This window comes from Salmo trutta, chromosome 23 (assembly GCF_901001165.1).
Source record: "Salmo trutta chromosome 23, fSalTru1.1, whole genome shotgun sequence".
In the NCBI taxonomy this organism is placed as follows: domain Eukaryota; kingdom Metazoa; phylum Chordata; class Actinopteri; order Salmoniformes; family Salmonidae; genus Salmo; species Salmo trutta.
In genome coordinates, this window is record NC_042979.1 from 31,267,053 (window position 1) to 31,280,744 (window position 13,692).

A 13,692-nucleotide genomic window follows, 5' to 3' on the forward strand; every position below is an offset into this window, starting at 1 on the left:
AAAATGTGTTTTTCTTTCAAATACAAGGACATTTCTAACCAAACTTTTGAACGGTAGTGTACATTTTACGTTTTATTCATTTAGCAGACACTCCTATCCAGAGTGACTTGCACAGGAAGTTTAAGACGTTGATGAGGAAGGGGGAATGCACTGCAGACAGACCACATATATGTTGTCAGCATTCAGAAGAGGAATGACAGTTTAAGTGGTCACATCACTCCCACCTCTGTGTTTGTTTCTATAGAGAACACTATTGACTACTGTTGAAACTCAACACAAGCCTGGACCATTAACATGCATAGACCATTTACAACTAGTGAAACTGCTGGTGCATGCACATTATATGCCCATTTCAGCGTGTTCACAGAGACTCACAGACACACACACTCACAGAGATATACAGACACACACACACACACACACACACACACACACACACACACACACACACACACACACACACACACACACACACACACACACACTGATCTCTGTTAATGGAAATAAACATACGAGGGTAAATCCATTTTAATTCAATACCTTTTTGACAGCACCCCTTTTGATTTGAACGAAACCTTTCATACATATTTGCCCATTGTAGAAGTGTTCAGAAATATACTTTCTGGACCTGAATGACAAAACATTCAAGAGATAAAGGTGCTCAAAGTTGACCTATATTCCATTCCCCACCATACCATGAGACATCATGTCTTTATCAATGGAAAAGATAAATGTTTGCGATTAATATAATTTAGAACTTTACAAACAGGGTTGTCAGACTCTTTTATAATTTCTTTTTTTATATACAGTGCATTCGGGAAGTATTCAAACCACTTCCCTTTTTCCACATTTTGCTACTTTACAGCCTTATTTTAAAATGGATAACATTTTAAATGTTCCTCATCAATCTACACATAATACCTCATAATGACAAAGCGAAAACAGGTTTTTATAAATGTTTGCAAATGTATTAATAATAAAAAACAGAAATACCTTATTTACATAAGTATTCAAACCCTTTGCTATGAGACTCGAAATTGAGCTCAGGTGCATCCTGTTCCCATTGATCATCCTTGAGATGTTTCTACAACTTTATTGGAGTCCACCGGTGGTAAATTCAATTGATTCGACTTGATTTGGGAAGACACACACCTGTCTATATAAGGTCCCACAGTTGTAGAAAAATCCAAGCCATGAGGTCGAAAAAATTGTTCTTAGAGCTCCGAGACAGGATTGTGTCGAGGCACAGATCTAGGGAAGGGTAACAAAAATGTCTACAGCATTGAAGGTCCCCGAGAACACAGTGGCCTCCATTCTTAAATGGAAGAAGTTTGGAACCACCAAGACTCTTCCTAGAGCTGGCCGCCCGGCCAAACTGAGCAATCGGGGGAGAAGGGCCTTGGTCAGGGAGGTGACCAAGAACCCGATGGTCACTATGACAGAGCTCCAGAGTTCCTTTGTAGAGATGGGAGAAACTTCCAGAAGGACAACCATCTCAGCAGCATTCCACCAATCAGGCCTTTATGGTCGAGTGGCCAGACGGAAACCACTCCTCAGTAAAAGGCACATGACAACCTGTTTGGAGTTTGAGAGTCCCTTAGGTGCCTTTTGGCAGACCATGAGAAACATGATTCTCTGGTCTGATGAAATCAAGATTGGCCTGAATGCCAAGGGTCACGTCTGTAGGAAACCTGGCACCATCCCTATGGTGAAGCATGGTGGTTGCAGCATCATGTGGTGGGAATGTTTTTCAGCAGCAGAGACAGGGAGATTAATCAGGATTGAGGGAAAGATGAATGGAGAAAAGTACAGAGAGAGATCCTTGATGAACACCTGCTCCAGAGCGCTCAGGACCTGAGACTGGGGTGATGGTTCACCTTCAATAGGACAATGACCCTAAGCACAGATCCAAGACAACGCAGGAAAGACTTCGGGACAAGTCTCTGAATGTCATTGAGTGGCCCAGCCAGAGCCCGGACTTGAACCCCATCTAACAACTCTTGAGAGACTTGAAAATAGCTGTGCAGAGACGCTCCCCATCCAACCTGCCGGGGCGGCAGGTAGCCTAGTTGTTAGAGCGCTGGGCCAGTAACCAAAAGGTTGCTGGATCAAATCCCTGAGCTGATAAGGTCAAAAATCTGTCATTCGTCCCCTGAACAAAGCAGTTGACCTACTGTTCCCCGGTAAGCCATCATTGTAAACAAGAATTTGTTCTTAACTGACTTGCCTAGTTAAATAAAGCTTAAAAAATAAAAATAACCTGACAGAGCTTGAGAGGATCTGCAGTGAAGAATGGGGAAAAAGCTTCAACAAAATGTGGTATTTATTTTATAAATTAATACAACTTCCAAAAAACTGTGTGTGTGTAGATTGATGAGAAGAAAAAAACAATTTAATCAATTTTAGAATAAGGCTGTAGCGTAGCAAAATGTGGAAAAAGTCAAGGGGTCTGAATACTTTCCGAATGCACTGTGTGTATATATAAAAACATAAATGACCTAAAAACGTGTAAACTCAGATGTTTTTCATATTCACATATGTTGTAGCTTAGACCCTATTTTACATAATCTGAGGATTTTGTTGTGCCCACCATAGGTTGGTGGGTGTCATATTTGTCCAATAAATGTACTAAATTTGCAATACAATTGAAACATTTTGACATTCAAATGGTACCAGAAATACTTTGAGGTCCACACACCAGAGAATGTTGACTTGAATGGGAATATCTAAACTGTCTGTCCTCCATTGGAAACCTATTGAAATCATAGAATAGATATGACCATTTAATTTGACATTCGACGGTGGGTGGACTGGTGGCCATCTTTGTGGTAATAATTAGATGTAAAAATGTAAATTCAATGAAAATGTTAATGGTGTACCAGCAAAATTGCAGTGGTCTGAAGGGACAGGTCCATTCTATGAAGTCTATTTCTATGATTGAAATGACACCCACCCTGTATTCAAGAGCATGTTGTGTCTCAACCGAAGGCGGGCACAACACAAAAAGTAGGGTTTGATGGTGCTTTCAAGACAACTGGGAACAAAAATGAGGTCAAATCATGATGTCAGTGATCTTCAGGTCAGAAAGTCGAACCTCTAGAAAGATGCCTGAGTTTCCGACTTGGAATTCCAAATTAGATGGCCATTCAAAACGATTTTACCCAGTCGGAAGTGTGATTTTTCCGAGTTCCCAGTTGTTTTGAAAGCAACATAAACTACAACATATGCGAATATGAAACAAATCAGAAAATATGCATTTTTAGATAATTGACATATAAGGTTAAATGTGCAAATGTTTACTTAAAAACAAAACTGTTTGTAAGCTTTTAAATTATATCAAACTCAACCGTTTATCTTTCCAGTGATGAAGACATGGATGGTCTCATGGTATGGTATGGTATGGTAGTGTCATGTCTACTTCCGCTCCTCCCCTCCAGCGTTCGACGTCACCGGTTTACTAACCACCGGTCCTGGCATTCATCATTACGCGCACCTAGCATTCATCATTACACGCACCTGGGCTTCATCATTAGGCACACCTGGACTCCATCACTTCACTGATTACCTCCCCTATATCTGTTACTCCCTTAGTTCCATTCCCCAGGCAGTATTGACTATGTGTTTCATGTCTGTATGCTATGTGTGTATGTTGTTATGGTCCAGTTCGTATTAATCTCACCACTTGCTTCCCGACTCCCAGTGTCCATGTCACAGATAGGGTATGCAAAATGGGGCAACTTTGAGCATTTTTATTATCTCCTAAATGTTTTGGCATGGCTAAATGTTTTGGCATGTTTTGGCCAAAATGTTACTTTCTGACCAATTCTTCCATGGGGGATGCTGTCAAAAAGTAATTGAATTAATATGCCTTTACCCTATTCTAATTGCTGGCGCATGCACATTTAAGTGTGCACACACAGACAAACAGAGACAGACAAATATTATGTTAGTGCATAAACTGATCCCTGCAAACTGAAATAAACAAGATTCACTACTAGAAAAATAGTTAATCATCCTCCTATAGTACAATAGACTTCAAAGATCCATTTGTGGGAAGTGAAATATTTAGGAAAAACAAATATCAAGTGAAAGAGTGCATGCTAGGATTGTAATCAACTGGATTAGAATGTGTCCTCAAGTTTAGACTGAATTGCCAGTTTAGTCAGTTAGGCTGTGTTTACACAGGCAGCACAATTCTAATCTTCAAGTTTAATTTGTCACAGATAGAAAAATGTTTCAAACTTGCAAGTCCTACACAACAGTGCAGTATTCCATATCAAAACAGTATAACTAATAAAAACAAACATGGAATAAGAGGAAGCTATGGACAGGGCCAGTACCAAATGTGCAAGGATACTGTGTGTGTGTATAGGCGTGATAGGTGGATATGCATGTAAAGAGGGCTGAAGAGTGACTGGTAGCAGGAATATATAAATATGGTAATATATACAGGTAGACAGGAGTAATAGTGACCAGTAGCAGGATAAATACAATAGATACACTGTTTAATAGAAAGACTCAAAACACCATTGTGTAGTGAAACCATGAAAAGTAGTACACCTAAGCTGAGATCTTATGTTTGAATGTAAACCCAATGTCAGTGTCATGATACACTGAATGGATTTCAAAACAGAATGGAAGTACTATGAAACACCCAATGTGGTTCTTCAATCTGAATATTGGTGTTTTTGAGAGCCTTGTGAAAACCATTGGTGTGTCAGTCGCTGTAAAAGGTAGCATTCAAACACAAAGCATGTTTTGGCAGACTGTCTCTCATATAATCAAATGGTTTTGAAATGCCAATGGTTTATAGTGTAAATATTGATTGATTTGATTTGACAATATTTGAAGCAACATTTTAAAGACACTGGGAATGTAATACTTTTCCTAGGTTAGACAATACCAGTAGTTAAAAGCTACATTTGCCAGGCCCAATTCAAATCAAATCAAATGTTATTTGTCACATGCGCCAAATACAACAGGTGTAGACCTTACAGTGAAATGCTTACTTACAAGCCCTTAACCAACAATGCAGTTTTAAGAAAATACCCCAAGAAAGTAATTAATTAATAATTAAAGAGCAGCACTAAATAACAGCAGCGGGGCTATATACAGGGGGTACTGGTACAGAATCAATGTGCGGGGGTCGGAGGCTGAGCAGTTGCCATACCAGACAGTGATGCAACACGTCAGGATGCTCTCGATGGTGCAGCTGTAAAACATTTTAAGGATCATTTGAGGACCCATGCCAAATCTGTTCAGTCTCCTGAGGGGGAATAGGTTTTGTCGTGCCCTCTTCTAGGGTTTCTGGGATAATGGTGAGCCATGACCAGCCTTTCAAAGTATTTCATGGCGACGTACAAAATTCCCAAATTGTTTAGATTAAAGGCAAAATTAGTACTTCAAACATTGAGCAACTGTACTGGTCAGAATTACCCCAGTCTGGTACATGGAGGTGGAGAGAGGGCATTTGTGTCAGGTTTGCAGGAGTTTGACCATGGTCAAATATAAACACAGGCAAGTTCAGGTCCTTCACAAACTCAGACAGGAAAGAGGACACCAAACGCTCAGGTGAAACTCTACAAAACAATCCAAAAAGGTATGCGTCTATGACAACGTGAGTGCAACATGTTATTACATTGAAACAGAAAAGGAATTCACTCAATAAGAACAGTGGTTTTGAGTAGCATTTCTGCTGCTAATGGTCACTCTATGCTTATAGTACAAGTCAAACAACCATTTTGATTCATTGATTAGTTTTCATTGATTAGTTTTCTTGATTGTTGTTTCTATTTACATATTTCCACTCATTCTATTGATACAATATGTTTAATAATTGTATATTCATGTTGCAATTTGTTAATATTAAAGCAGTTAATAACTGCATTCATGTACTATCGTTATTATTTGCTATTCATGTCTCCCTGGAGAAAAACATACATACACACTACGTTACCCACCGGCTGGCCAACCAAAGCCAATAAACACAAGGATCACAGACTAATGCCAACTAAACTGTCAACTGTCAATCATAACATCTAACTTAACTGTACTGTGAGTCAAGCCATCTGAACAACCTTCCATGTACCATCATCTGAATATTTGATAATTTGTAATTTGTAAATAAAATGTTAAGTATTTGAAGATTTATAATCATGTCTTAAAAAAGTAATTTTGTACTCATTAATTATAAACATGGACAAACGCATTAACTTGTTTTCACAAAACAAAATATTTTCTTGTGTCCTTTGTTTGAGCATAATACCATCTATTTGACCTTTTGGAATTATCAGCACATATAAGAGCAGGGAATATAAAAAAAGTTGAAGGACTCCCATCTACAGTATTTGGAAACTCCAGAAGAAGGGTTGTTATTCTGCACTAGACAGGATTTGAAACACCATCAGTGTTTAGGAGCTTTAAGGAATGGAAACAACACCAAAAGAGAAGGGATCTAATTCTGCATGAAACAGGACTCTAAACACCATTATAATGTTTTCAACCTTTAGCAAGGTGTTGCACAGCTCCTGACACTGGTGTTACAGCACACCATGTCATGTTTCAGAACACCTTAAATCTGTCTCATAAACCCTTACACCCATGTGTTTTAAAACTCCAGGAGAGTTAAGGTTTCGTCTCAATGTTGGTGGCAGCTCAGTTACCACTAGTTTTAGTGTTAAAAACACTATTTTAAGAGTGTAGATAGTAATGGTAATGTAATAGCAATCAATTAACAGCAGTGTAGTGGTAGTAACAGTGGTGTGTATTCATGGTTGCCAAGGGAAGCCAGGCTTCCCCAAAAATGGACAAAAAATGTACAAACTGGGTTCTCACGCGTGCAATACCCCATGTAAAAATGTGCCTGTGTCCTATGTGTTCATTCTCCTATATTTTACTGCAGGGGAAGCATATAGCCTACAGTCGGCAAGTTAATAATTTATTTAATCTTTCTTTGTTTCATAAAGTGCCTTAAGTTCGCAAGAGGCGGAATGTACTGTATGTCACCGGCGAAAGCAAACGAAACAGCACCTCTCTATCTCAGTATCTGTAGCGTCTCTATCTGATGCTGGCCAGAAGGAGTATGATATTGTTGCCGATCTGATCAGAAGGAGTATGATATTGTTGCCAACCATAGCATTGAATGCAAGGGAAGCCAGTGAGCATTTGGCCTCCCTTGATTATACATTTTTAAATATTTAGCCAGTCAGCGTTGAGCTAAACTGAGTGAGTTCAGCTGTGAATGGTTCTGGCACACCAACAAAAAGTGTAATGGGAAGTCAGTTTGGGTTTGGCTTCAGACCAATCACATTACAAGCCAAACATTATTGAGATAATTGTTTTATTGTTGCATCTTGTGTTGTTGTTCGGTGGCTAGCTAGCTAAAATCGGACCTTTCCTAAATTAGCCATGGATGGAGATAGGGATTTCGACTTGTGGTTTTACTTCATTCTCCTTACTGGCCAATAATTGTAATGGTGATTCTGATACTACCATTAATTCATACAATGTGCCACTGGCCTGAGAGGATGGAAGTTCAACATGTAGCTAGATGTAGTATGCTAATGTTAACTAGGTGGCCTGGCGTCTTTGCCCATGAAAGGAAGTTAGGCTAGCGAGTAAGTATTTTAGCCAGGTAGCCTAGGACAACAAACTAAAAGCTTGTACTGTATGAATGAGTCAGACTGTTAATGCGACATGAAAGAGGATGGCATAGGTGTTTCTCTACAGGTAGGGTGAGTCAACATGTTTTTCTACTTGCGTGCGCACACACGCACGCACGCACACACACACACACACACACACACACACACACACACACACACACACACACACACACACACACACACACACACACACACACACATTGACAGCCACATGCTATTTAGCTTATGTTGATTGGACTAATTAGTATTTGGTCTATTTTCACTGTATTAGACTAAGCATAGGTGATTAGATGTTGAAATGTAGAAGTTGAAATGGTGCTAGAATAGTGGCGGCAGATCTGTTTTCTTAGTGACTTGAAGTAACTCTTGGTGGTTCTAAATCAATAGTAGTTTACTAGTCTGAAAATATTGGAAACTTTACCTTGCTTGACGATGCTGTAGGTTATGTAACAACTGTTTTGTTACATGCAATATGTTTTGTGAACCAGAGGTTGCTCTCCGGTTTTGTGATGAAACAAATGTGTGGCTGAATTTATTCTGCCACTGTCTTATTGTCTTGGCCTTTAGGCCTACATATCACGGTGTCAAGGCTTATGAACTAACAGGCTATTGAGCAAACAATGCAATTATCACAACACAGGTTGTAAAATAACTTTCTCTATTGGCTTCCCCTAGTGATTTTACCCACGCACCACTACTGGGTAGTAATAAATAATCAATAATAATTTTAGCAGCAGTAAAGGTGTGAGGAGGAGTAGTAGTTAGCCATTTACAACCTTATGGCCAGGGGATAGAAGCTAATTAGGAGTCTGTTGGTCCCACATGCTGGACAGGAGCATGGAGAACAGTCCATGTCTAGGGTGGCTGGAATCTTTCTTCCACTAATTGGTCTTTTGACCAATAACATCAGATCTTTTCACATCAGATCTTTTTTTTAGTGCTGACGAATTAGTAAAAAAATATCAGAATTGGTCTGCCTGTGCAAATGCAGCATTTGTCAATTCCAATGATGACCCAATAACTTCTAAATTGGAAAGGTTATAAGTTGCTTACCTGACACTTTGATCCATCCTTGATGGCGACTGAGGGACATCTGAAACACAGGGTTGTTGTCCACGGTATCCCTTCTCAAATCCATAACGAAATCTCTTTACTACCAATAGTTATTCCCAACAGAATGGTATGACACTCCCCAACAGAACGGTATGACACTCCAGTTATCTGCTCTGTGTCCTTGTTTTACTACAATGCATGCGCGCTCTGGTACAGGACTGCAGTGCATGTGATCGCTGGACTGATTTTCACTGAGTTCCACATCATAAAGCACACCACAGATTTCACAGCAGAGCTGAGCAGCATGCACTTGCCTTGGAAGTTGTTATTGGCTTGTTCTCAAGATAAAGAGAGCTCTGATTCTGACGCATTAACGTCGATCACTCGAGGCAAATTGGCGGGCTGTTAAGGCTACTTTTAGGAGCATTTCATATTTTGTTAAACTAAACTGAACTGGATTGGCATTTATACACATTGCTAATATGTGGTGAATCTGTGTTTTAGGAAACTGTTCATCTAATCCTAACTAAGAGAGAGAGAGAGAGCGTGTGCATGTGTGTGGGTAATGTGATTGTTGACAGCTGCTCCAGTGACATTGCCAGTTTTCACTGTAAAGCTGAAGAGATATGCCCCCTGTTCTTTGTTCCCTCCACAGAGACCAATGACAGCAGCGACAACACTGTGCTAGTACCCTGACTGACATGGCAGCCTAGACTGTCCAGTCAGCGGTATGCTGTAGCCTATGCTGGGGGATATGCAAGGCACGCCTAACCAGCATGGCTACCACAGCATTCTGCAGCGATATGACATCCCATCTGGTTTGCGCTTAGTGGGACAATCATTTGTTTTTCAACAGGACAATGCCCCAACACACCTTTAGGCTGTGAAAGGGCTATTTGACCAAGAAGGAGAGTGATGGAGTGTTGCATCAGAAGACCTGGCCTCCACAATCACCCGACCTCAACCCAATTGAGATGGTTTGGGATGACTTGGACCGCAGTGAAGGAAACACAGCCAACAAGTACTCAGCATATGTGGGAACTCCTTCAAGACTGTTTGATAAGCATTCCAGGTGAAGCTGGTTGAGAGAATGCCAAGAGTGTGCAAAGCTGTCATCAAGACAAAGGGTGGCTACTTTGAAGAATATAAAATATTAAAAAAATTGTCTAACACTTTTTTAGTTCCATATGTGTTATTTCATCGTTTTAATGTCTTCACTATTATTTTACAATGTAGAAAATAGTTCAAATAAAGAAAACCCCTGAAATGAGTAGGTGTGTACAAACTTTTGACTGGTACTGTATATATAATTCATGGATTATGTTTTAAATGCTCATAATGTTGAGGTAACCATTTTCCTGTTTCAAAAATATATTGTTCAAAACAAGCTGTTCAGTTACATTCTAATCTGCTCCTCAGTGTCTCTGCTAGCATCAGCTCCACAGGCGCATAGGTGTCACGTCCTGACAAGTAAAAGGGGTTGTTTGTTATTGTAGTTTGGTCAGGGCGTGGCAGGGGGTGTTTGTTTAGTGTGTTTCGGGGTTTGTTGGGCAATGTTCTATGTTAGTCTATTTCTATGTCTGTGTCTAATTAGTCTATTTCTATGCTTAGTTTATTGGTTTGACCTTCAATTGGAGGCAGCTATTTCTCATTGCCTCTAATTGAAGGTCCTATTTAATAGGGGTGTTTTGTCCATGGGATTTGTGGGTAGTGGTTTCTCCGTGTAGTCATTTATACCTTACGGGACTGTTGTCGTCGTTGTTTTGTTATTTTGTGTTCACGTCTTTTTTCCTAAATAAAAAGGAAGATGAGTATACATATTCCCGCTGCATTTTGGTCCCATCCTTACGACGAGCGTGACAATAGGCCGTGAAACATTGCTTGGATTGTTTTGCCAGCTTTTTGCTATGAGGGGGAACTGCCCCAATGAAATCGCAGGGTTCACAGGATTTCAAAGCATAAATTATAACAGCACAAAGTAAATAGACCATCCTGTGGCGCTCAAATGTGCATTCAGTCAGAACTTCTGGGTCTGCTCTAATCTCCCTCTTAATGAGTCTCTCGCGCCAGATGGCTTACTTACCCACATGAGACTAAATCTGCTCTATCCAGTACAGATGATGCGAAAGCAAAAAGCTAATTGTGATTAACTTGTAAATAAATAATGGCCATAGGAGCCTCAGACCTGATAAACTAGATATCTACATCCAACAAGAGTCGAAGCACAGAGGGATACACTATCTAGAACCTTGTCATCGCGGATCTGGTAGGACAAAAAAGCATGACTGTGGCTGGCAAATTTGTTTCCCATGGTCTGGACTAAAACAGTGGACTAAAACAGCATAAAAACGGTTGTATCACGAAGCACAATTAAAATAATTAGCCAGCTACAGTGATTTTGAGAAACATTGATAAATAGTTTCATAGTTATTTTTTGGGGCGGGGGGTCAAATTAACCAGTTATCTACCTTTTTGATAAGCAGCTAGCTATAGCTAGGTGGTACTTTGGTAGCAAGTAAGCTCCCATGACAATTTCAAGTCTTTCTGAACTAATATGACTAACTTGGAAATTTGAAGTTATTCCAGAATTAAAGTTAACCGGCTAGCGCATCATGCTTTGTGACATTATGTAAGCTAGCTGTCTCCTGTTAGATAATGTTTTCACTTATTTCATCTGCATGCTTGTTGCATTTTCCCTGGTGCACTCGTTAGCTCGTGAGCTGGCTGCTCGTTCTAAGTATTGTAATCAAATCTGTTCAAAAGAGTGGTAGCATGTGCAGCAGTGGTCATTCAATTCCAACCACCCTGGGCCCTGGGTTTTCAGCCAATCAGCGGCCGCCACTGAGTGAATACACTAATGCTCTAGTAAAGTAAGATGATGCATTGCCAGTTGATGATATATGAAAGGCACTGGAATATGATGGGATGTATAGACATTATGGACAGTATGTAATATATCTGAAGAATATGTAGGATAGAATAGTGTATGTACAGCAATAGTTGAATAGGGTGGCCTTGACTAGAATACAGTATATACATATGAAATCAGTTAAACAGTATGTAAACATTATTAAAGTGACCAGTATTCCATGTCTCTGTATATAGGGCAGCAGCCTCTAAAGTGCAGGTTTGAGCAACTGGGTGGTAGCCGGCTAGAGACAGTGACTAAGTTCAGGGCAGGGTACTGGGTGGAGGCCTGGCTTTGTGGCCAAAGCATAAAATCGAGAAAAAAAAACACAAAAAATTGCTGTCATACTCATAAAGAGGATGAGTTGGACAATCAGCTGTCTATTTGCGTTCATATTTTTAATGCCTGGTGTATGTCCACACCATTTTGTTGTTGGGGTACGCTCACACCATTCCAACACAGAAAAGCTGCCATTTAACATACTTCATTTACATTTTTTGTAAGGAAAACTATTTCACTCATATTGTAATTACTTGTACAGTAGGTCATATTTCATAGAAATCCAGAAACCCTGGGCAGTTACTTTAAGCACTTAGAAATTCGTAACATATTGTACGAATTGGAATTCGTATCATATCATACAAATTGCAAAAAAATAAGTACACAATTCTGCACATTTTTCGAGGAAACATTTGTGCTCGTGAGCACTACTTTCAAAACTCCTGGCTGAAATAATACAAAAGCTCTGGTGCATCACTGTAATGTACAGCTATGATTTATATGTCATCACTATTTATTTGATATCACCATCAGCCTCATGAATAGTGGGTTGAGTTCCTATGAGACTAAATCACATTATTTGCCTTGTTTCAGCTTATTGTGGTGACAGGTTGCTGACTGATCATGCCTACTCCCAGTGAGCACCGTCCGACACCGACGTCCATGGACGTCTATACATTCAAGGATTTCAAATTCTGTTTTCACCATCACTGTACTGTACAGTAAGAGACAGATGGATAGATAGGCCTACTTTCCATTTTGGCTGGCTACATTTATTAAAGGATCTAGGTCTATACATGGAAAATAAAGGTGTTTTAAGTGACTTTGAATAGTTATGAAGCATTTACAGCACAACGTGGAGGATATGACTATAGGCCTAGCCTACTTGGGAAGTGTATTTTAAAAAGTAGGTAATGTTGAATAAACTATTATAATTAAACTTGAAATAATTAGACAAATGCTCTTACCCTGTCATGCTCAAACCTCTGAGATATCATTCACACCCAATGGCCAATAATAAAACCATATGACATATGGCTCAATGTTTTTTGCCTTTGTGTGTAATTAAATTCTCTTCAGGGAACCAACTAGATAACATGGCAATTAAGTAATGGCTACAACACGTCGCCTTTAGTGCGCTCCCGCTGAGTATGTTAATAAAAAGAGGATAAAAATGAACTAACAGCAATTACAATCTCTGCAGAGAAAGAGGGAACCCACTGGGTGGAAAAGCATCTAACCAAGGAGGGAGGTGTTCAATTGGCTTTTACTATTTATCAACATGTCACGTTGTGTCTACATCTGTCTTTAATAACATTTGTGGTGGTGGCCACTATACATGTAACTACTGGTGACCATTATGTCATTCATATTTGTCAGGGTTGCTGAAAAAACTCAAAGCTTCTGTTTGAAACGTACGTTCTGACAAAAAGGAAAAAGCTCAAAACCCACTGGGTCGAACAACTACATAAGAGAAAGACATGTTTACACAAGCACATATATTTATACCCTCTTTCAAGGCGGGTGCTCCTCCTTGCACATCTGTTCCTTCTCACTTCATCTGACCTGACCTCTGCCCGCATTCCTCACTCCTCCCTAACTCACGGCTGTCCTACCTTATCAGTGACTGAAACCAGACTGTTGCCCTTCTCCTCTCCATAGGATACATGACATTTAACAATAACATTTTCTAACAGAATGTAAACGTTCTGTACTCCCCTTTCTCACTCAGTATTTCCATACACCCAGTTCTAATATGGTAACATGAACAAGGATATTTCAAGTTAT

The 13,692-nt window shown here is 39.7% G+C and overlaps 1 protein-coding gene across 1 annotated transcript in view; it reads right to left on the bottom strand.

Moving 5' to 3' along the window:
• Positions 1-8,856, bottom strand: part of LOC115160300 (ras/Rap GTPase-activating protein SynGAP-like) — a 189,932-nt gene extending 181,076 nt beyond the window's left edge. The window contains exon 1 of the mRNA XM_029710663.1: positions 8,718-8,856. Within this exon, the coding sequence (XP_029566523.1) occupies positions 8,718-8,802 (85 nt within the window). The 5' untranslated portion in view covers positions 8,803-8,856. The remainder of the gene's footprint in view (positions 1-8,717) is intronic.
• Positions 8,857-13,692: the final 4,836 nt, after the last annotated feature.